Source organism: Theropithecus gelada, chromosome 2 (genome assembly GCF_003255815.1).
Source record: "Theropithecus gelada isolate Dixy chromosome 2, Tgel_1.0, whole genome shotgun sequence".
NCBI lineage: Eukaryota > Metazoa > Chordata > Mammalia > Primates > Cercopithecidae > Theropithecus > Theropithecus gelada.
Window position 1 is genome coordinate 178392443 of NC_037669.1, and position 26061 is coordinate 178418503.

General features: G+C 40.8%; 1 protein-coding gene across 3 annotated transcripts in view; it reads right to left on the minus strand.

The window, feature by feature from the left end:
• OSBPL10 (oxysterol binding protein like 10) overlaps positions 1–26061 on the minus strand; it is a 328230-nt gene that overhangs the window by 162941 nt on the left and 139228 nt on the right. For 2 of the 3 annotated variants that reach the window (XM_025376267.1, XM_025376266.1), the window contains exon 4: positions 11911–12102. The exons of the other annotated variant lie outside the window; for it this stretch is intronic. In XM_025376267.1, coding sequence (XP_025232052.1) covers positions 11911–12102 — 192 coding nt within the window. The remainder of the gene's footprint in view (positions 1–11910; positions 12103–26061) is intronic. 3 annotated transcript variants of the gene reach the window in all.

A 26061-nucleotide genomic window follows, 5' to 3' on the forward strand; every position in this document is an offset into this window, starting at 1 on the left:
GCTCCAGGGAGTGTGCAGCCCCAGCCAAGCCTCCCTGCTGCAGCCACTGCCATCAATGCCTGTAATCCCAACACTTTGGGAGGCCAAGTCAGGCAGATTGTTTGAGCTTAGGAGATTGAGACCAGCCTGGGCAACATTACAAAGCTATGTCTCTACAAATAAATACAAAAATTAGGTGGGCATGGTGGTCACGCGCCTGTGGTCCCAGATACTTGAGAGGCTGAGGTAGGAGGATGGCTTGGGCCTGAGAGGTAGAAGTAGCAGTGAGCCAGGATCGTGCCACTGCACTCCAGCCTGGGTGACAGAGGGAGACCCTGTCTCAAAAAACAAAGAAATCACCCTCACATGTTTCCCTGAGGGTGCTTTTTAGATGAGCATAGTATTTATATTGGTGTCCTCTGAATAAAGCAGATTGCCCTCTGTAATGTGGCTGGGCCGCTCCAGTCCACTGAAGGCCTCAATGGAACAAAAGACCGACCTCCTCCTGAGCAAGAAACAATGGTGCTGGCAGTCATCTTCAGACCTGGACTGGAGTATCGGCTCTTCCCTCATCTCCGGCCTGATGGCCCACCCTGCAGATTTACAAGTTGCCAGCTTCCCAAATTCCATGAACCAATTCCTTAAAATAAACTTCTCTCTGTGTGTGCATGCATGCGTATGTATATATATACATGCACACGCACATACACATCCTATTGGTCCCATCTCTCGAAGAACCCTGGCTCGCACAGCGCCATAGCAGTTCTCACGGTCTCCTCTAACCCAGCAGCCCAACAGTCTGTGACTTAGCTGCTTACCCTCTAGCTGCTGGCAGCAATCAACTTCTCCACGAACTGCTTCTCCAGCTCTTGGCCTCTGCTCGCTGTTTTGTTCAGTCTCCGCATGCTCCCCACTCCTACTCCAAAAGGGGCCAATGATCTCTTTCTAACCCAGTGGCCCTCCTGAGTGGACTTCCCACTTGAGACCACCTCAAAGTCCAATGGGCTTCAAGGACAAGGCAGTGACAGCTGGTCTCATCCGCTTTGGTCAGGTTAGAGGAATTACAAAGTACAAAACTCAGTGAACTGGTCATAACGGGCCTCCCCCCACTCCACCACCACCCCCACCGCTTTCTTTAAAAATCACTAGTGAGTAGGGTAGGAGGTGTTCAGAGACTTCTGAGACACTGTCGTGTTACCGGCAGGCACTTTCAGGCAAAATACAGACTCCCACATTCTACCAAGAGCACGGTTGCTAAGATTGCCACTTTCAGGGAAGGACAGATAGGACACATCCACTCAGGGTGCAGGACAAGAGTGGCTCCTCACCTTCACACAGACCTTTGTTAGAGCCGGGGATGCGGCTCCCACATTAAGGGGTGGGATGGACAAGAGAACTTTTTCAGAGGCTCCCCCGCTGATACCTCCCTCTCCCATTCTGGCCTACCCAGGCTGACAAACTAGAAGGGTGACGACGGCAGCTTTGAGGTTCTCCCCTCTCTGAGACCTCAGTTTGACGTGTCTGGGAATCTCTGATCATTGGCTTGAGCACCTGCCTTGTGCTACACTTGGCTGGGCACTTTTACTTCTATCGTTCATCAAGGTAAGCAGTTGCGATATTTCCACTTTACATATGAGAGATGTAATGTGACTTGCCCATGGACTGGAACTGAGGTCACTGCTCTTTCTACTGAAAAGTGCTGTGTTCTGGTGACTCATCCAAGTGAATAAATTCATCAAGTCCTCACAGGGGTACTGCACAGGTTAGGGGCCATGTAGGAGTCAGGGATACAGAGATCAAGAGTCTCAGCCATACTTCCAGGAGGGCGGGACAGCCATGGCCTTGGCAGCCACTGCCACCCCAGCTCCCAGCACAAGAATTGGCACCTGGTGTGATAGTTCGTGGTCAAATTTCCTGGGCCAGAATCAACCACTTCACACACATGTGACTTCTCATGATGGTCTTTTTTGGCCGTATCAACTTGGTGAAGCTACAGTTCCCAGTTACTCAACTAAATATGAACCTAGATGTTTCTGAGAGGTATTTTGTAGATGTGGATAAAGTTCATTATTAGTTGTCTTTAAGTAAGAGAGATTACAGAGATCATCTGGATGGGACAGATTCAGCTGAAAGGTCTAAAGAGCAGAGCCAAGGCTTTCTAAAGGAAGCAATTCCATCTGTAGATGGCCACTTCTGTGTCTGCTCCATGGATCCTGGACCTGCCTGAATAGCCCCCACAATCATATACGCCAATTCCCCCTAATAAATCTCTTAATGTAGATCTCCTAGGGTTGTGTTTCTCTGGTTGAACCCTAGCTAGTACACCTCTCTTTGCCTTAACCTCTTTAGGCCTCAGTTTCTTGTCTTAATCTAGGGAAAACAATAGTATCTACCTCACAGTGTTGACTTGAGGATAGCACAAGTAAAGCATTGAACCCAGGTACCTGGTAAGATCCCAACAAGTATGAAATATTATTATTCATGTAGTAGTAGCTATTATTATTAATAAAGTCATGCCCTTAAGAAAGAAGGTTATGGACTAATGGGGACATTTAAAAATAATAATTATGTCCAGGCACAGTGGCTCACGCCTATAATCCCAGCACTTTGGGAGGCTGAGGCGAGTGGATCATGAGGTCAGGAGTTTGAGATCAGCCTGGCCAATATGGTGAAACCCTGTTTCTACTAAAAATACAAAAATTAGCCAGACGTGGTGACGTGTGTCTGTAGTCCCAACTACTCGGGAAGGTGAAGCAGAAGAATCGCTTAAACCTCGGGGGCGGAGGTTGCAGTGAGCTGAGATCATGCCACTGCACTCCAGTCTGGGAGACAGCGAGACTCCGTCTTGGGGAAAAAAAAAAAAAAATTACAACATAAAGAAATATTTGCTAAAAATATAGATAGGTATAAAGTATACCAAGCACTAGGAGAAGAAGTACCTAAGTGTGCCCAGGCCACAGTGAGAAACCGCTGTAAGTATACAATGCAGTTGGCCCAAGTTCCCCCTTGCATCTGCTTTGGGACCTCAACTCCTAAGAAGATGGTGCTGGGTGAGAAACTCCTTCCTCTCAAAGGCTTTTTAGACCTAATCTATAGAGAAGTATTTCCCAGTGGTTACAATCCTCTTAATGGGAAATCACTCATTTACTCCAATTTTTACTGAGCATCTTTCAAGCGCTAGGTGCTGTGCTAAGGGCTTGGGAATAAACAGGTTAAACCAAAAACACCTTTAGATGGAGGAAGACAAGGGGTCAGACAATAAACAGGTAAACAAATGCCTAATTTCCAAGTGTAATATGTAAATGAACAAAAAGAGCCTGGTGAGAGAGTAAACTGAGGGTTTATTCTCCCACCTCCCACACCCCACCCAGCCATGCCGTGCTCCCCACAGGCTGAGATCACAGCTGAGCATTCTCCTCCCAGGGCAGCAGTTGGACAATGAGCTGAGGATGGGTGGGGGACATTATCTCACGTTGGGCTTTTGTTGTTGTTCACCTGAGATGCCGTCAGTGGACAACCAAATCCAATGACTCTCAAAGGACCCCATGGTGTTCCACAGACCACACAAATGTTTGCTTCAGAGTTCACAGATGCAGACAGAGGCTGATAAGGGATTGTACAGGTGGTCATAAATTCTCATTCTCACTATTCCAGCCAACCTGCTTCACTATCAACAAATGCCCCTTTTACCTTCTAAAGTAAATCTGCTCTCATCAAACACCAACTCCACCTGCTCTTACACAGTAAGTATCTAATATTTTTACTCACAAACAACTCACTCTATTGCTTTAAAAAATTTGGAAACTGCTGCTATTAACTAATTCCACATTAACATTTTTTGAAAACTGAAGTTTGAAACTGACTTATTTTCAGAGATGGCAAATTGCCACTAAAAATACATTTTATGGTTACTTGTCATCATCTATCCAAAAAGTACACAGGAAAATTAATTTAGGACTTTTGAAAAAATAATCATTCTGTTCACACAAAGGGTAAATTCACTTTGTACCCTAAATGTGGTTTCCCTGGTGATGGCCCGTATTCAATGCTGCCAGTACAGATCACTACCTTAAAATTGATCAGCTAATAAAATTTGTTAGGGTGACCGTTCACAGTTACTGCTTCCATAACAGAGGCTGTACACGAATTTCTAACCAGGTATTTACTGAATCCATGTGAACCAAGATCACACCAAATCATCCTAAAAGGAGAGGATACTGAGTTAATATCCATTTATAAAGACAGCAACTTCATTAAAGGGTCTTCCCTATGTGTGTGTAGTCAGTAAATATAACATTGCAATTACATGAAGAAACATATAAATTCTCATAGGTGAGATGACATAAACACACATCTCCCTCCACATATCAGACTCTGTAAAAGGTTTCTTTAAAATCATATTAAATTACGCAGCCTCAACCCAGTTAATCTACCCAGTAAACCAATGCAGCACACAGCTTTCTTCTTTGTCAGATGACTGTGTGCCTGGAAGCAAAAGTAAACAATGAAAAAAGTTTCAAAGAAGGATAATTCCTATTTGTTTCTAAATTTTCACTGCTCAACTAAATCTATATTTGTGCTTCACACACACACAGTATTCAACAGCACCACCTTTTCCCTCATCATGCTGTGAATCCAAAGCCTCCCTACTGAATTAAGTGTGGTTTTTTAAGTCTCAAATATCACAACTGAAAAAAAGTATTCAGTAAAAACATGTATTAGGGTTGTATTTCTTCAGAAAACATCTAGCAAGGAAGAATTTTATTAAAATTACATTGTACTTCTACCAATGGAACTTGTGTCTATTTAAGTAAGTGTGAGCCACATTAAAAACTATTGTAATAACTAGACATACAAAAGTTAAAGGCCAGGTGCAATGGCTCACCCCTGTAATCCCAGCACTTCGGGAGGCCAAAGCAGGAGAATCGCTTGAGGCCAGGAGTTCAACACCAGCCTGGACAACATAGCAAGATCCCATATTTAGAAAAAACTTTTTAAAAAATTAGCCAGGTATAGTGGCATGTGCCTATACTCCTACTCAGGAGGTTAAGGCAGGAGGATTGCTTAAGCCTAGGAGTTAGAGGGTGCAATGAGTCATGATTGATCTACTATACTCCAGCCTGCAACAGAGTGAGACCCCCAACTCAAAAAAAAAAGAAGAAAGTTAAAATAGAAAAAATATACAATACAATAAATACCATACATTTCAATCATCACATGCTTAAATAACTGAGGGGATCAAATTAATTTTAAAAAATATACTAGATTCCATTTATAAAACAATTCAAGTGGCACATTAAGAGGCTTATACCATCATCACTTTTCCCCACAGTCACATAGTCATCTAGATGTACACTCACCCAATGCTATCAGTCAGAGAAGATTAAATGAGTACCTGACAACCCTCAACCAACTGCCAGGTAGCTGACATATAGTTACCTAAGCAACCCTTGAATACCTCCATATGCCATTTTAAAGGAGCCCTAACAGCTAGAGAATGAGTCCTTAATTCAATTTGTTCATCAGTATGCCTAGTGATTGTGCTAGGGCTGAAAGATGCAAAGATGAATAAGACGTGACCTTTAACATAGATATCTGTGGTCTGGCACATAGAAGGTGCTCAATTAATACCTGCAGAACGAAGGTAGGAGTGGGTGAGTAAGCAAGCTCACAGTTTAGGGCAGTGCTATCCAAGAGAAACATAAGCCAAGCCACAAATGTGAGACATGTACATAACTTTACGTTTTCTAGTAGGCAAATTTAAAAGGTAGAAAGACCTTCTCCCAACCTGTCCACAGCCCATGCAGGGGGCAATAAATAATAAATAGGTAAAAAGAAATAGGTAGAATAAATTCTAAAATATTTTATTGAATTGAATGGATATATTATGATTTCCTTAGTATGTATTAAAAATTATGACATGTTTTACCTTGTTTTGTACTAAGTCTTTGAAATCTAGAGTGCATTTTATATTACAGCACATCTCCATTCATACTGTGCACATTTCAAGAACTCATTTTGACTAGCCCCTTTTTAATGTAGTGTGTGTGCATGTGTGTGTGTATGATGGGGTTTGCCTCTATCACCCAGGCTGGAGTGCAGTGGTATGATCTTGACTCAGTGCAGCTTCCGCCTCCCAGGCTCAAAGGATTCTCCCACCTCAGTCTCCCAAATAGCTGGGACCACAGGTGCATGCCACCACACCCAGCTACTTTCATGCATTTTTGGTAGAGATGGGATTTCATTAAGACGATCCTGTTGCCCAGGCTTGTCTTAAAACTCCTGAGCTCAGGCGATCCTCTCGCCTCGGCCTCCCAATCCTCAGCTGGCATTACAGGCATGAGCCACCACGCCCTGCCCCTTTTTTTAATTCTATAAAGACACCGTGGTCAATGAAAGCAGTTGGGCCTGAAGAAACAGGAAATGACGACAGCTTGAACATATGGAAGGGATAAATGGATGCAGGAAGAGCTCATGGGACCACCTTGACAGTTGCTGTAGTTGCAGGTTGGCCAATTTGAGATCTAGTACTGCCATCCACTGTCTTTGCAATTTAATCTAAATTGTGCTTAAGTGCCTTGACATGAGTCTCTATTGTTACAGTGTTCTGTTGAGTCATGGTCAGGGCATCATAAACAGTCTCTGATCCAAAAAATGGTCCAAATCGTTCTTCAACGCACTGAAGGATCACTTTTTGCTGACCGATGGTTGCTACAAGAGCATTGGAAATGATTGCAAGGTTTGGTATGTACGGTTTGATATAATCAAGGGCAAGATCAGATCTCAAGGTGATGCCTTGGACTAGGTTCTCCATCGACAGACCTGCCATCTTCGTTGGTTTGGACGCAGAGTGTGTGATCATACATCTGTGCTCTGGCCACTGTCCACCAAAGCCTTCACATCACTCACCTATCAATGCTTTCTCTTGCTTTGGAAGTGCCGTCTGTCTGCGCTTCTCCTCCTCGGCTGTTTCTTGGTTCTTCCTTGCTTGCCAGTGGATATCTTGCAGTGGCAGGCATATCATCCCATCTCACTCGATAAAACCTCCTGCATCACCATCGTAGATCTTAAGTCTTCTGGTACACTCAACTTTTCCTAGTGGAGCCAAGATATGAATGTTTCCACATCAAGTAAAGATATGGAACATTTCTATTTTGGCAGAAAGTTCTGTTGAGCAGTGGGCCTCCCAACAGAGGAGGTCCTGAGTCCCCAGTGAGGACAAGAAGGGGCACTGAGGGTTGGGAGATGGAGGAGCACACACTGCAGGAAGCTGGGCTTGTGGGCCACCCAGGAGAGTTTGACCTTTATCCTATGGACAGTGGGGAATCCAAAAGGTTTGGGCTTTTGTTTGTTTCAATAGCAGAAAGGTGACATGATAAAATGTTTCCATTCAGGAAGGTGGTTTTCTGGAGATAGAGCAAGGCATGAACTAAAAGAGTGACTGACAGTGGCAAGGGAGGAGACAAATTGGAAACACAGATGCACAGGCCAGAATCAATCCACGAGGAAGTCTCTTCCGGTCCAAGATTTTTTTTTTTTCTTTTGAGAAAGAGTCTTGCGCAGTCGTCTAGGGTGGATTGCAGTGGCACAATCATTGCTCATTGCAACTTCAAACACCTGGGCTCAAGCAATCCTCCCACTTCAGCCTCCTGACTGGTTGGGACTACAGGCACGAGCCACCACACCCAGCAAATCTGTAAATTTTTTTTGAAATGGAGTCTGTGTGGCCAGGGCTGGTCTTGAACTCCTGGACTCAAGCAATCCTCCTACCTCGCCTCCCAAAGTGCTGGAATTATAGGCGTGATTCACTGCACCCAGCCCCCTAAGACTTCTTATTCAATGCAATAAATGACTCTTTATTTGAGATTATATTCCTTTGGGGACATCGAGACGTTTTTATGAGATAGTGGAAAGCAGAGATTATGACTATTTTCAAAATGTCCTTTCTGGGTAAATTTTAAAATAGCAATACTATGTTGCTCCTAAAATTCTATTTCTAAAACTTCGTTTGCAAGGAAAATCCAAAATTCTGGGAACCACTGTTTTAAACAACTTCTGGAGCTTATTGACTATAGGGTCCAATGTATATACATTATTCTGTACACTTATTTTCCTACTCATTTTATGCATACATGTCCATGTAGTAATAATACTGACATGATTCTTATCTTAAATTACTACAGAGTAACTAAGAATCTAAAATGTATTATTGTTTAGTCATTCCCTTAATGTCTTGTATTGAATCTATGCCTTTATTAGTATGAATAGCTTTATCCAAATTAATTTTCTTCCTCCTAGTCCCAGTTCCATAAATTGTTTCCTCAGGTATGATTCCCAGCAGGAAATGTATGGGTCACTGGCAATGCAGTTTGTTTTATGTTTCATTCTTATTATACATCACCAGATTGCAGCAAAAAGACAATCTGCAGCACAGTCAACATTTCTTACTACCCCAACCAATAATGGGCTAGAATTAGTTCTGATGATTTCACAAACAGTTGCCTTAATTTTCATTTCTTGAATTGCTAAAGAGAATATATCTGTTCCTCATGATGACCGTCTCTGAAATTCCCTATACTGATCTCTCCTAACCACTTCCTGAGGAGATGCTGGGTTCCAACCTTTGGTATCTGAATTCTTTATATTTTGGATAACCATTTAATCTTTCAAACTGTCCCATTATTTTCACCAATGCTGTAGCATTCCATTTACTATTTACTCTATTGCCTTTGGCTGGGCTATTTCTCTTTTATTCTCCTGATATTCTGGCACATCTGTCTTGTGTATGATGATTTTCTCCATTGCTTCTGTGGTCGTAAGTTTATCTTCCCTGAACAGCTGGGTTAAAAATGCTATTCCATTTTCTTCTAGCTATTTTATAGATAAATACAGTGGAACCTTAAAGCAGTGACCTTTATGCTCTGAAATTAATAACTGCGGAACTTTCTAGTATGAGTGCAATTTGCTCGGATAGTTCCCAAGGTGGACCTGGCCACATCACAAAATGACAAATGCCACAGAACAGCTACCCATCTCCCATCAGGAGTGAAGGTGGACACAGTGTCTGAGGACTGAAACTTTAAACTCTTCCTAAAGGGACTCGGCACCCTAAAGTTCTCTCCATTACCAGTGTTGGCACTTATATGTCAACAATCTTACTTAAATTTTGAGTAATAATGGTTATCAATATACAAAAAGCAAGAACCTGAAGAAATATACCATCACCCAAGAGTACAAAAACCAAACCAAATGGCTATAGAGGCATTTCACCTACTTTTTCTTTTTCCTTTTTGAGATGGGGTCTTGCTGTGTTGCCCAGGCTGGTTTTGAACTCCTGGCCTCAAGCAATCCTCTTGCCTCAGCTTCCCAAGTAGATGGAATTACAGGTGCATGCCACCGGACCTGGTTTCACCTAATTATTTTTCATATCATGAAACTCTGGGAAATTTCAATAGCTTTCCCCAATAGATAGACAACAGAGAAAAAACAATATAAAGGGAAAAAAAGCATACATGTATTCATTTACAAAATTTAGATCACTCTGTATAGATTTTTACGTATCTACATCTGTAATATACAGGGGAAAAAACCCAAAAGTAAATTCATTGAAAGATTAACAGTGGTTACCTGTAGGGAGGTAGAATTATAGGTAATTTTAATTTTCTTAATACATTTTTTGCAATATAAACTTGCATTATAGACTTTATATAAATTAAACTTCTTTGTACAACCACACACAAAAGCCATAGTTCTATTCTTTTAAAAAATTGAATTCTTTTTAAATGAAGGTAGAAAAGATTCTGTGGAATCAAATGCTAATTAATCATGCTAAAGTACCTCAACCTTTATTTAGGTCACTGCTCAATACACACAAGTCCTAAGAAAAAAAATTTTTTTCATACATACAGGCTTATCATTTTTAACAGTAAGTCTACAGAGATTCATTATAATACAGTAAAGAAAATTATCAAAATACCATAAACTTTCACCTGCCTTTGTTCAAGGTTACGGTTTCAAATGACTCATAAACTAATCTGCAATGAGGTCTATATAAAAGTGAAACGATGGTATCATAGTTAAGTGTTGTATCATTTTATCACTGCCAGTTAATGTAACGGTATTTATCTAACAGGAACTTTTTATAAAACTTAACTATTCTTTAAAATACTCTAGCAGGAAAAATAAAGTGGTGGGGGAATTAAAAATAGATAAAACAAGAACAACGGAAAATTTAAATTGTTAAAGTAAGGTGATGGATATAGGGTTGCATTACTATTCTATTTTGCATATATTTGAATATTTTCCATTATACGATGTTTTGAAAAGGTGCTAAGAAAAATAAAAAGAAATATAAACCTGTGCACAATCATTCATCATATCAACTAATGTAACACAATTAAGCTAATAGCCACTTTTTCTTTTTCTTTTTTCTGAGACACAGCCTCGCTCTGCTGCCCAGGCTGGAGTGCAGTGGGGCTATCTCGGCTCACTGCAGCCTCTGGCTCCTCAGTTCAAGCGATTATCCTGCCTCAGCCTCTTAAGTAGCTGGGACTACAGTCACGTGCCACCATGCCCAGTTAATTTTTGTGTTATTAGTAGAGATGGTGTTTCACCATGTTGGCCAGGCTGGTCTCGAACTCCTGACCTCAAGTGATCCACCCACCTTGGCCTCCCAAAGTGCTGGGATTACAGGCATGGGCCACCAGGCCCGGCCCACTTTTTTCCTTTTTAACACATCAGGATGACTATTTCAAAGTAAGCATTCTACCTGAAAATTCCAGTAGAATTCTGACTCTGTACTTTTTCTTTATTAGGCAAGACAGAGTATATACATGTAAAATCTTTCAAGAAAAAAATGTGTCTTTCGTATGCATCTACAGATTTGACTCTGATTTTAGACTGTCCCTCCTGGGCCAGATTCAGAACCAAGATAGTCAGCTATCAGAGCACTACACCTGGCTTGTGACATTTAAAAACTAAAGCAAGATGCATGCTAATTCAAGCAGCAGCAAGACTCTAGTCTAGGAGTCTCATTCTGTGTGACACAGAGGAAGAGCCCTGCCACTTTCTCTAAGAGGAAAGGAAACTGGTCTGTACCCAAGTAAGTTGCAGAGCAAAAAAATCTCAGCACTCAAAGGAAGTAGGCAACCAAAACCAACATCATTTATTTGAGAGTCTGTTCTCTATAACAGCTGCAGAGGATGACAGGGATACTAGGGATGTGGGATCCCCAAACTGATGACTTCCCAGTGCATCAAAAGCAAAATTTAAACGGAACCTCATGTCACTTTTATAAGGCACAATTAAAGAGTTTTCATTATCACAAATGATCCTCTTATTTCCCCAGAGAAGGCTGGCAAAGCCTGTTTTATTTCCATTTTACAGGTATAGAAACAGAGGTTTGGAGCTGTTAAAAGAGATGCTCTTAAACAACAGTCTTCTGACTTCAAGGACAGTATTCTTTTCACTACCCAACACCCCCCGTGGAGTGTGTCTATGAAGGGAAGGAGGAGAGGAGAGAAAAAGTGAAGCAGGGCAGAAAATGGGGGGAATCTGCGTTGTGTCCGACACTTCCTGAGTTTCAAAACACCCAGAGCTATTTTCTTATTATCCATGGAGTTGGGCCTAGTCTTTGCTACAAGCGTGGATTTAACTGTACTTCCATTTACATCCATATTTTTGTACGCTTGCTTTCTCCGCTTTCTGAATTCTGAGAGAAGTCTCCTAACAATTCGCTTAACCTAAGAAGAAACAGGAACAATTAACTTTTTTTAAACCAGGAGGGACTGTCCTAGCGGTGTAGCTGGGAGGTTTGCTGCTGGTCCTCTCTCCACAAATCAAGACGGCGCAAAGGACGAGGAGTCGGCAGAGCCCCTGTCACAGCCCCCACCTCCCCGGGGCTGCTTAACCTAGTAGGAGAGCAAAGCCTACCTCTCTGACTTCGTGAAGCTGGCCGGAATACTGACTCTTGGCTCTTCGGGCGGCTGCAGGCGACTTGTGATGCGTGATTGTGACAACACCGGGGGCCCCCACACTGAGGTGTCTCTGGCTACAGGGAGACGCAGAATTGGGTGTTCCATGTGGGAGCAAAGTGAGACTTCGGCTTCGGGAGCCCGGAGCACTCTAGAATAAGCAACAGGTGTCAAAACTCAACAACTGACCTGCAGAACACAACTAAGTGTTGGCTTCTATTCATTTTGGACCTCTTCATCTTTCCCCCACATCTCTTTAGGGAGATGAAGGTACGGGGGAGGTATAACAACACTGCATGCCCAAATCCCACAGATACTCACTGAACTGCCCTTCTGGTTTCATCTCCAATTGTGCTTCCTGTCCTACATGATGGCCATGAACAGCTATTCAAAATCCTGCCCCCCAGCCTCCCCGACCCACACGCCATGGACGCTCATAGAGCTCTGCCTCTCTACCTATTATTTCCTCTTCCCAGAATGCCCTTCCTCCGTGGCTGGTGCTGAACCTTGAAACTCAGCATGGTGTTCCCTGCTCTGTGAAGCATTTCCCTGGCTTTCTCAGCCTCTCTGCTGCTCTTATTCCACTGCATCCAGATTTCATTGATTGTCCAGTTACTTTCTTAAGAGATGCTTTCATGCTCAACTTCATATCCCCAAGGTCTGGCATATCACAATTGTTTAATTTATTAAGTGCTTAATAATGTCGGCTGTATGCATGAACTAAGCTGTCCACCAATTATTCCTCATTTGTTAGTCCAGTGTTTACATTTCATCCTGTGGTAATATATAATCCAAATTACAATCTAGTTGATGATAAAGATGGCATCTCAACTTAGTGGAGATGGGTTTTTCAGTAAATGTTGGGATAACTGGGAAGCCATCTAAATAACAAAGCTGGATTCATCTCTCAGATCACAGACTTCGAATGGATCAAAGATTTAAGAAAAACTAACAGTACTAGAAGAAAACTTGTAACCATGGGATAGGAAAGGCCTAACACTTTGAAATCCCAAAGCTATACCAGAAAAGCTTAGCTGAGTGCGATGGCTCACGCCTGTAATCCCAGCACTTTGGGAGGCCAAGGCAGGTGGATCACCTGAGGTCAGGAGTTCGAGAGCAGCCTGACCAACATGGAGAAACCCCGTCTCTACTAAAAATACAAAATTAGCCAGGCGTGGTGGCACATGCCTGTAATCCCAGCTACTCAGGAGGCTGAGGCAGGAGAATCGCTTGAACCCGGGAGGCGGAGGTTGCTGTGAGCCGAGATCACGCCATTACACTCCAGCCTGGGCAACAAGAGCAAAACTCCGTCTCAAAAAAAAGAAAAGAACAGAAAAAAGAAAATCTTGATAAATTTGATTACCTAAAAACTGGAAACTTCTGCAAAGGAAACAAATAGACCAACAAAATACCCCACTACGACCACCAACAAAGCCAACCTATAAACTAGGAAAATTGTAGAGCTGGAAATAATTATTAAAATGGGCCAAGGTATGAAGACAGCTTACAAAAAAAGAAATATAAAGGACTTTTAACACATAGGAAAATATGTTCAACTGTACTCAGAAGATAAATGTAAATTCAAACTACTTTAGATAACCATCTTTCACCCATCAGATTGGCAAAAATTCAGAAGTCTGAGTACACAATCTGTCAACAGGGCCACAGAGAAACAAGTTTGTGGAAGTCAAAAAGATGGCAAAACCCTGAGAACAGCAATCAGCAGACCCGTCACAGATACAAACATATCTCCCCTGGCTCCAGCAATCCTGTCTGGGAATGTATCCTCCAGACATACCTGCAGCCAGGTGAAATGCTGTATGTCCCTGTTAGTCACCGCAGCACTATGTTTGATGGCAAAGGACAGAAAACAATCCAAATGTCCGTCAGCATGGGACGGGTTAAATAAATTATGGTACATCTATGTAATGGAATACTACCAAGCTATAAAACAATAATGAAAGAGGTTTCTACGAATTGATCTGGAAATATCTCTCAGCTAGATAGTTAAGTGAAGGAAGGCACATAATTGTTCTATAGTATGCAAAGTATAGCTTTTCCAACATGAGGTACATAAGTATTTTTGTTATTTAACTTGTTGAAAATTATTTGCTTAAAACAAACCTACTGCGGAAGGATACATATAAAACTATTAAGTGGCTGTTTATTTGTGCAGAAGCAGGGAATGAGAGGATAGAAACAGAAGAGGGGAGATTTTTTCACTGTATACTTTTTATATTCTTCCACTTTGAACTATATGAATGTATTCCCTATTGAAAACATTTTAATTCTGCATAAACTTTACATTCCAATTGTTCCTATACTTCATCTCAGCTTGAGAAAAGGCAGGTTAGATAATGTAGAAATCATCTAGCTCCTACAGTTCAAAGATTTACTGAATACCTACTATGTGCCTAGGAAAATATATACTGTGTAGTGTCAGGAAGAAAACAAAATGTATGAGACATAGATACCTATAATATTGCTGGGGATGTAAGATGCAAATATACAGACGGAGGGAAACATACACAGATGCACACTTACAAGATGGTGCATAACAGGGGCTAATTTGGCAATACAGCCAGAAAATGTCAAAGAAGTGAGCTCATCTTGTCACGGCAGGATGTTCCAAGGGTGATGGGCCTGAAGCCTGAGTAGGCTTTGGGAAGCTAGACAGGCAAGGCAGCACACGACATAGCAACTCAACAGTCTGGATACCAAGGTAGTCTTAGCCTCAGGCCTCAGCTAACAAGCACAGCTCTAAACACTGTTAAACATTAATGATTCATCATTCTACAGATCACCAGGGGATGGAGGAGTGGGGTGAGAGCCAGGGTAGAAATCAGAGTTTTGGTTCACCGTGAAATACCGCAGATTGTAAAGATTCTCTGGCTTTGACTTGGACATAATGAATTAGAATGCAGATAAAGATAGGAAATAACCATATGTTAGGTAATTGGAGAAATGTGTGGTCTAAGAACTATATATATCGTGATCAAAATGAGCTATAATAATCACCTACTTTCAGCTTCAATCTTTTCACTTGGAGAGTAGAGGGAGAAAGAGGACATTTCTTTAATAACAGTAAATTTGCCTAAGTATTAACAGTCCACTGAAATATATTTTGCCTGTCAGCGAGGCTTATTCCAGTCCAGGAAAAGGCAGATTTTTTTCCCTGGGCTTTGAAACCAGACACATAAGTTTCATTCTTCATACACACACCTCTATCCCCACTTCTCCCCTACCAAACCCCTGTTCTTGCCACGTGATCTGGGGTGAGTTATTTAAGCTTTCTCATTAAGCATCAATTTCCTAATCTTTAAAAAGAGAAATAATAACATTGACCCTTAAACATCATCATGAAACTTAAATTAGATTATGCATATAAAATGCTTAGCACAGTGCCTGACATGCAGAAGCTGCATGGACAACGTTTGTTTCTTAATATCACTGAAAACTTGAACAATGAAAACCTTATGGATTTTTAAAATGTTAAGAAGTTGCTTAGCACAAAATCATAAGCAGTTGCTGAGTCGCTGACCTTCTTATTTTCTATAGCGTCAGACTGGTCAGAAGCCCAAAACGTAATTAAATAATTACAGGGTCAGCCATTAAATATCAAGATTGTAGGGAAAACACACACACACACACACACACACATCTAATTCTGAGTAGAAATGAGGACTCATCAGAAATCAGAGAGGAAGACAGCTCTGGCAATAGACACCTTTGCCTGTAGCAGTATCACCATGAATGGCAATAAATCAAGAAATTCACCCAAGAGCAAAATTATTCCATGGTGAATGTCTAACCCCATGATCATTATTTAATGGTTGGCTGTCATCTGAATTTACAAGCAGTAAATCTGAGTCAAAAACTCTTTAATTTTCCATTAACTGGGGATTCTCACAGTGTAATTCACATCCATGCCTCCTTTCACGATAAACATGAACAAAAAAGTCTTACCCTTGGTAAATCCCACAGGTAACCAGTCATTACAAGGACAAGTGAGAAAGGCAGCAAATTGCAGCCACTATAAACGAGCAGGCTGTGTTTCCACAAGGCAGCCTGTCTACAATCTCCAGGTTTTGTTTCAAAATTATGCTTGCATGTCATAAAAGCCTATCTTCGCTATTAATTTAAAATATTAACAGAGTCTGAGAAACAACATGGCAGGTTTTTGTTCCAAATATTTACTTCAATGGGGGTGACTAGAAACACCAAGTGTGCCATCTGTGGGAAATTCTGAGTCAAGAGCAAGTTTCTTCATCCTTTGCTTAGGAGAATTATCCCTCACACAGCCATAGGTGCTCATCTGGCTACTCCTTATGTCCCCTCGCTTTGTAAGCACCTGACTGATGATGGGGTGACAGCAAAAAAGAGTGTGGGAGCGGGTGAGACCAAGTGCTAATGCTCACAGCCTGTCCAGGCATCTGCACACAATCACACGGGCCTCTTGGTCTTTCCCTACATTCTCATTGAATGATTCCTAAATTTCCCAAGTTTGCAAAGAGAAGACAAAACACACATACTCTTTGTATCTACTGGCCAAAACCGCCATTTAGGAAAGGCATTCTTGGAAAAGGAGAGGAATCATTAGAAAGAATCTGTCCAACCAAGGTAAACGGGCAACAAGCCTGGGAGATAGAAGCCAAGTGCGAGAAAGCTTAGAGCGAGAAGCACTGGACCATCTACAGGCCCAGTACCAATCCAGCACTATGGACAATGTGGGGAGTGGTTAAGAGCACACTTTCTCAAGTCAACTGCCTGAGTTCAAATCTGGGCTCCACCACTTGCAAACTGTGTAACCTAGAAAATGTAGGTATCTTCCTTTCTAAAGTTTAATATTACCTACTTCATTGGGTTGTTGGAGAAAGATATGAGAAGAGACACATAAAGCATGTGTCATAAAGTATGCAATAAATACCATCATTAATAAATAAAATGAGGTCTTCAAGCCTCATTATAGGTGAATGGCTGTTAAGTAGTCCCTGACTGAACTATATGGCCATTTTGGTCCTTGGTATCTTAAGTAGTCACAGTCTTAAGGCTTCCTTAACTTTAAAAGATAGTCATCCTAATTACTAAAAAACCACTTGCTTCAGAGGAAAAAAATGCACTTAAAATATGATTTCACATTTTCAGAAACCCACCTGTTATAGAAAGCAAAGTTCCCTATAAATTAATCCAATCTACATGGTTTACCAAAAAGAAATAATTAGTTTAAATAATGGAAAGTTTCCCTTAATACTTGCAATAAACAAAGTTCCAAATAGAAAAGATCAGCTGGTCCTAAAAACCTCTTAAGACATGTATCAAAAGTTTGTAATTGCTGAACTAGCATTAAAAGAAGGCAAGGGAGGAAAGGGGGTATAAGATCTCAAATAGACATTTGAGACAACCACTTCTACTGTAGAAAATTTTTCTGATGTGAAAAATTTCTGAGCACCAACTAATTGTAACAACATTCAAATGACATTTACTTTGAAACATATTTTCCTCACTTCCTTGAATTCCTTCATAGCAAGGAGGAAAACAAGATACTATATTTCGGAAAAAAATAGCCCAAGGGAAACAGAAAAATCCAACAAGTCTGGAAATATATTTTGAAGAACAAATTTAACCAACTAAAATCATTGGATTGTATTTCTTCTATTCCTCTAAAAAAATTGTGCCATATCTAAATATGTGAAAGCTAAGGATAAAAATCCTTTTCCTCTAAAAGCAAATATACTTCAAAATCAACAAAAAGAAACAGCATAACAATTTTTAAAATAGTATATTAAAATTAGTTGGAATTTCACTTTCCTGACAGTCAACATCTGAATAAAATGTGAACCGTTTCTTAAATGAATCTATTCCAGTATTTTGCTTAATAGCTTCATATTGACCTAATTTGCATTGCTTTGTTTTTGTTTTTTAGTTGTCTATTCTTTCAAGCTTAAACAGACCTAAAGTAGAATTAAAACTGGGAAATTTTACAAGTTCATTTCCATGATTAGCTTTTCAAATTTGTTCTAGCTCTCTCTACTTTTCCAAATTCCTGTTTTCATCCAGAAATACAGTTTCAATATTAAGTAACCAGGCATAGAAAATTTCTTCCTCAAATTTCATCTTCAAATCTTTAATATATCTTAAACATTTTTCACTAACTTTATACCAATACCCTCTCAAATGGCAATATAAATGCATGCAAATGTGTGCAAATGAAAAATTGTGGTTCTTCCAGAGACGACATCTCTAGCCTGCTTCTAAACACTGTCCTGAATCTATGAGTATGCATGCAAATGCCAGATTTCTGAAAAACTGTCACAAGCAAATGCATATATTTCATTTCCTACAAATAGTGAGAAACAAAACTTGACATTTTTCGCTTTTTTCCCCCCATCATTTTCAACTCCTCCATCCCCCAATCATCTAACCCCCCACCTCCACCCTCCCCACTCCCTTGCCAATAAATCCTGCTGATTCTTCTTTAACAGTTAATTCAACTGCTCTAGAATCCCTAGTCAATCTCCAGGGCAAACTTGAAGGTCCCAACTCAACTGAAAGCACTGTCCTTGTGCATTTGACCACCCTTATCGCACACCACCCTTCTCTCGCCACTTCCCACAGATCCACCCAGAAGTGTCAAGTGTGATTTCAAAACCTTCCACCTTCTTCGCTTTGCATCCTCCATCCACACCATTTGCTTGGGGGCCTTGCAATTCCAAGTACCAAGACTCCTTTTGGATGCTTTATTCTGAAAATATGAAAGACTCTCTTTCTGCTGACGAAGCTCAATTCTCGCTGCATTTCTCATGCTTTGGAACTATGCAATTTTAGAGCTAGATGGAATCTCAGACATAATTCTAGTCTAGTCCTTTCCCTTTATAGATCTAAAGTCTACAGCTCCCAAAAGGTAAATGAATCATACAAAACTCGGACCCAAATTATAAATCTCATCCAAGACTCAACTCAGAAAACACCTGATTAGAGATTCAGCCCCTCCAGCTGGGCCTTCACAATTAAAGAAGGACCTCATCATCCAAAATAGTATCTAACACAGGGCAGACTTTAAAATAGTTGCTAGAAAGGAAGAAAGCTGACAACTGTTCCACATTTTTATCTTTATTCTTACCCAAAACTTCAACTTAACCACTTATCATCATCAAAATAAACACACAACACTCCTTTGAAAGTAGGGCAATTGTGGGCTATATTCCTAGAATTACAGATCCCCAAAGAAAATAATTTTATTTTATATATATATAGTAACATAACACAGAGACCGTTAAATGCTGAATTGCCATTTTAATAGAGAAAAAATCTGAAAACAAGGAATAAAAAGAAATTTTCTTAATTAGGCTACAAACCAAAAAATTACAGTAACCATCATATTTAAAGCATATTTAATTTTTTAAAAATTAGCTTCATTCCTTTTAATATTAGAAACAAGAATTCCACTACCACTGTTTACTGGAAGCACTAGTCAACAAAATAGGACTAGAAAACAATCACTGTAGATGTGACTGTTTTATTTTAAAACCAAAAAAAAAGAGTTTCACAATGTTGTCAGATATATGATGAATTTAGAAAAACCAATAGCATTCCTTCATATCAACGATAACCAATCAGAAAATAGAAAATAAGATATCATTCACAATAGCAATAAAAACTATGATGTACAAGTATTAACCAAACAGGGAGTATATGAGACCTTTACTTTATAGAGAAAAAAAAATTAATCCATGAAAAGAAATCAATGCAGAATTGAGAAGATGGAAATACACATATCAGGTAAATGGATGGGACAACTTAATGTTGTAAAGATGTCAGTTCTCCCCAATTTGCTTTACAATTATTGTAATAAAAATTCCAGCAGGATTTTTTGAGCAACTCAACAAATTTATTCTAATATGTAAATAGAAGAATAAAGTTTCATGAAAGGTCAAGTTAATTTTGAAAAGAAGAGCAAAAGGGAAGAACTCACCCAACCAGATACAAATATTAACAAAGCTACAATGGAAATACACACACATACAAACACATACATATATGTACATATTACGGTCTAAATATTTGTGTCCCCTCCCCGGTAAAAAAAAGCTCATATATTGTGGCCGGGCGCGGTGGCTCAAGCCTGTAATCCCAGCACTTTGGAAGGCCAAAGCGGGTGGATCATGAGGTCAGGAGATTGAGACCATCCTGGCTAACACGGTGAAACCCCATCTCTACTAAAAATACAAAAAAATTAGCCAGGCGTGGTGGCGGGCGCCTGTAGTCCCAGCTACTCGGGAGGCTGAGACAGGAGAATGGCGTGAACCCAGGAGGCAGAGCTTACAGTGAGCCGAGATTGTGCCACTGCACTCCAGCCTGGGCGACAGAGTGAGACTCCATAAAAAACAAAAAAACAAAAAAACAAAAAAAAACCTCATATATCATATATTGAAATTCTAACCCCAAAGTGATGCTATTAGGTGGTAGGGCCTTGGAAGGTGATGAGGACATGAGGATTCACTGCCTCGCTTGAGGTAATTCACTCAGCTGTCTTCAACTGAGATCCAAAAAAGTCACCACAACTCTCTATGAAACACCATAACCAGGAGCTGAGTTAGCATCTTGGAAAAAAATTACTTTTTAATATCAAAGGCCAACATAGCATACTAATTCTCAGGTATTTAAACAATAAGCTCATTAGGGCTAAACCACATGGAGCTAAATACTTTTAATTGTTTATATGGTTTTTAATTAACTATTCCTAATAACAGGAGTAACGTTTGATGGGCAGTATGTATATAGATGTAAAAACAAAATGTAGACTACGCCACACATAGCACTTAATGTGCATTACTCAGGAGTCATCTGTCTCCACGGCTTACTGCTTCTCCTCGAGGATGGCCTTTCCCAGGCCAGAGACGGTATCTAACCAGCCATGATGTACTCCGTTGAATTTGATGCAGGGCCTCACCTTGCAAAAGCTATGAATGCGGTAAATAAAGAGCAATAAATCCCCCCAACCTCAATTTTTATCACTGGTTAAACTACTGCCTCTTCCCTGAAAACCTAATTTTAAAAATATCAACACTGGTTCATTACTGTCTCTTCTCCTTTTCCAAATAGGCAGAAGAGACTGGAAAAGACATACATACCACCACACTTACCATACATAAACATGAAATGTCCAAAAAGCAACCTGGTACAACACCAACCAACTCGCATTATTCAGAGATTCAGCAAGTATTTAATAAACATCTACTATGTGCCAGGCACTGCTCTCAGGAACGAAGTACAACAATGAGCAAAACAAATACTCCTGTCCTCGTGGAAATGGCATCCTGGTGAGAGAAAGAGGTCCTCCCCACCCACCACCCCCTAAAAAGGTAAATAGGTAAAATATGAAGCAGGGATAGAAAAAAAGAAAAAAAACTTGAGGCGGCTTTCCAATTTTAGACAGGTGGCCAGAGAAGGCTTCGTGAGAAGGTAACATTTGATTAAAGACATCAATGAAGTAAAGGAGTGAGTCAGGCCATCTGGGTAAGAGCATTCTACATAGAATCTCAACAGAGCACAAAAGCCCTGGGGTGAGAGTTCATTTGGCGTGTTTGAGCAAGATGGACAGAGTGGCAGAGGTGGAAGTGAGCAAAGCACAGAGCAATATAGATAAGGATGGGAGAGACTAGTTCCTGAATTAGAAATTACAGACAGCTGCCAGGCAAGCCAGATGCCTGGTACCACCTAAGGCTGACGCAGACACCGAGAATGACAAGCAAATTAGAAGAATGGGTTTCAATAAGCTTTCTCCTCAGGGTCATACTCAGGTATTAAATTGTTATTTGCATACAATTTACTTATGTCTACACGGAATGGATCATTTCGACTGGATAATTTTCATCGTAAAATTGTATTACTACTGCCCTGAAGATGGGCATTTCGTGATTTATTCTCTGCTCTATTTCTTCTCATGTCTCATTGTAATCGACTCGAAGATACTTTATGCCAGAAATGAATCACAGAACAAAAGGCAAGTGCGTGCTGAGGAATTCTATAAATGATCACTCAGGAACATGGGGGCAAGGGCTCCTATTTTATGTTTAAACTTCTGTCTCCTACCAGTGGGTCAAATCAGCCATGGGATGAGAAGTCCAATGTCATTCCAAGAACATTTCAAGAAGCAAATTTGTTTTTTCTTGAAATCAATAACTAATCTGACAGAGCACTCCTGTCTACTAAGAGATCATTATCTCCTTCCCAAATGCTCAGGCACAAAAATGCCAAGCTCAAAAGGGCACGCCTACTTGTGTTTCAAAATGTTTCATGCTAAAAAAATTAAATCACGACATCATCAACATGCCCAAGCGGCGTGCAGACTCCTACAGGAGCTGTGGAATAAATCCCACTAATTACTATTCCGAGCTTGGTACTGCTGATGAAGTTAAGATAAAAATGCGAGTTTTGCTAATAACACAGGAAGTCTGGCTAGATAGCACCTTACTACCTCACCTATGGTGATAGCCACAGGAGGCTACAGAAACCTTATAACCCGTGGATCCATGAGGTAATTTTCCTAAAAACATTGTGTTTGGCCAGAATCTTAGAAGGTCTTGATATTTGGCTTCCTCTTTTCTCCTGTGCTTTTTATAAGTATGGAACACATACACAGGTGTCTTATATACATAGATTTAATCTCTTCCTAATTCTCAGTAAGGCACTGTTGCCAAAGCAGAAATAAACTGCAGGCTCACAGGCTTATGCTAACACTAAGCGAGGCCTTTTTTTTTTTTTTTTTTTTTTTGGAGATGGAGTTTCACTCTTGTTGCCCAGGCTGGAGTGCAATGGCGCGATCTCGGCTCACCGCAACCTCTGCCTCCTGGGTTCAAGTGATTTTCCTGCCTCAGTCTCCTGTGTAGCTGGGATTACAGGCATGCACCACCACGCCCGGCTCATTTTGTATTTTTAGTAGAGACGGGGTTTCTCCATGTTGGTCAGGCTGATCTCAAATTCCCGACCTCAGGTGATCCACCTGCCTTGGCCTCCCAATGTGTTGGGATTACAGGTATGAGCCACCGCACCTGGCCTAGGCTTATTTTCAAAACACAAATACGTTTAGATCCTGTCTTGAACTTTTAAGAATCCTGAATCCACACATAGGACCTGAGTAAACAGAGCCAACAAGATTCACTTACTTATTTTTATTTATTTATTTTTCTACTAATTTCTAAAGCACAAAGGAAAGCACCTGACTCACTCTCAGATCTCTCCATTTTTACCAACAATTTCAAGACAGGGAATCTTTAGCGGTATTTGTGGTTCAGGCACTAGGCTGCTGTCATTCCAGTCACTGAAATCTGCAGACCTGGGCCAGCGAATAAGAGCCTGAAGGACTGCCCATGGGCGCCAGGATTTCCACGCAGAAAGTGTGTGGATGGAGCCGTTAGAAACAACCCAGGAGAGGCTTAGGCCATTTTAAATGAGAAGATATTTGTGTTGCCCCGTCTCAGGATTTCAGGTAGCAGAGTTAGAAAAGCTGTCGTAGATGCTTTCAATGTCCTCAATTTAACCAACGAATTGGATGTCCCACCACATTTCTTCCAAAACCTACTGACTGATGCATTTTAGTGCTGACCGTGTAAGGCTCAAAGCCTTTCTCTAGTTATGCCTGCACACTCTGCCCCACCAGCTGAGCTGGGTATTTACAAACAGCCAACAGTATTTAGTCCCTACTCTATTTCTGCTGCTGTACTTATTATTTTAATTACACAATTTAAATAATAAAGAAACCAATAAAAGTATGAAAATAATTGTCTTTATGAAACTAAGATGTGTGATTTGAAAAATATCAATAAAAGTGAGTTGCTAAAAACAGCCAGCCATTGAATTAGGTACAGGCATGACAACTAAAAAAGAGTAAAAACTATTTCTAAAAATCTAGAAGTGTTCTGTGATCAGGCTGCCCTATTCTTTAAACAAATCAAAACAGGAATTATAAGTAATACATAATAGATATGCTTTACACCAGGGAGATGATGCAGAAACTCTAGCAGCAAGCCCACGCTTGATGAATGGACCTTGGAACTTTATCTAAAGACTGGTGGGTAAAGATTCGAAGTTACAATGACACACACACTTAAGGTCTGTATACATAATGGTTGATGATTTCACTGTTTTGATTAAGGAATGATGTCTCCATATCACCTTAGCTAAGACTTAGGACTTCTCTTGAAGTATCTCAGCCCTATAATCATAGAACCCTGGAGTGTCCCTAATGTGTGAGCTCTAAAAATGTAGTTTCCATCAATTCACCAGTGCATATACTGGCTCAGCAAGAAGCTCCAGGCTCATTACAGAAGCAGCATGGCTACCAGGTGTCAATACCTGAGCAAGTTGGCTCTGTGTTAATAGTCCGGGGACAGAGTGATCCTCACAGGAAATGCAAAAGAAAAGTTGCTGGGCTTTACATAACACACAAAAGCTCCTACTACGACTCCTACTATGGCTTCAGAGCCAGCACGTCACTGTCATAACAGACTTTAGAGCACATGAAGGAGAAAATTAGACTCTTATCGCTCCCCGCATGATAGTACATGAGACTTTTTTCTCATTTCTTCCTGTCTCCAGAGACTCTGCTACCTGCTGAAGAGTCCAAATTATTCATTTTTTAAGAGTTTCATCTTGTGTTAAAATCTAATTGGATTCCTACAGCTTTAACAGACTTAGTGGCTTTAAGTCTAACGGATCAACTGGCCTAATTCCATCAAAATTGATATGGGAAGAGCAAAAGAGAAGTGATGGGGTTGGGGACAAAAACATGACCTTCACCGACAGCCAGGCTGAGAATACGTTCCATAATAGAACGCTATCATTTTGGGATATTCCTAAAACTTTGATTTAGGTTTAGATACAGGAGGTGGCTATAAGCAGCAACAAAAAGGTGAAAAAAATGTGGAAATTACACATGCTGGACACATGTGTGTCCTGCCTTACACCCTCTCAATCCACATTTTAACTCCTGGCTGCTGAGCCAACTATTGGTACACAGACAGCATGAGGACTCGGCTGCACTATTTACCTCCTACCTTCTGACCTGGGACTCTTCTACAAAAGCCTGTTTGGAAAGTCCACAGCCAACTGTTCAGCCAAGTACAAGTGCAAATCTAGGCATGCAAGAGAGAGTTAACCCCACCCACCTCCCATCATGGGGCAGCCCTTGATCAATGGGAGATGGGAGCCAGGAGAAAATAATCCCATTACCTGTGTCTGGGGTAGAGAATTCTGAAGCATATTCTATGTGGTTCCTACAAGGGTCGCCAGTGGGATTCAGCTTAAATTGCCCACAGCTGTAATCAGCACACTAGCATACCTCCCGGGTTTGTCTCTTTCCATATTTTGTTTCTCTTGCTCTCCTTATTCTACTCTTCCGGGATCACATTCCTGCACCCAAACCTTCATCCCTGAGGCTCTGCCTTCTGGGAGAACCCATCTAAAACAATAAATACCCATTACTTCAGAGTGCTAGACAGTGGCAAAATGGTATGTTTGCTTTAATCTGACACCTCTGATCATTGTTGGCCCTCCTTCCTTTCTTTCCTGCCCCAATTTATTCTAAAGGCTAAAGTTCCAGTTGGCATAACAGCAAAGTTCCTTTCCTCCTCGAGTCTATCAAGAGCTACGTTGAGGAATACAGTGATACATTTCCAGACAAAGGACCAATCTAGACACTGTAAATAGAGCACATCTGATCATAAGTTCATGATTGGGTATCTCCAAGACATATACTCTGTGCTCAGGGAGTCACATGTGAACAGCTCCACAGTCACTGGTGGCTCTGGACCATGAGTTCTAAATCAAACACAGGCAGCAGCCATGAGTGCAGATGCTCTGAGCAGAGAGAGGGCAGATGCGGCAAGGGACAGGGACGCTAGGGTCTGGGGCTACATAACAAAGATCTGCTGTTGAGCAGAGCAGTACAAAGATGGTTTTTCCCCACGAGCAATTATAATAAGATGGCTGAGAGTCTAACATTTCACACCGTAGGGACAAGATGCTGAACCAGGATTCCTGTAACAAAGCACCAGTCAGGCAAAAGGAGACCCATGTATTATCTTTGGGATTGTGACTTAAATCATTATAA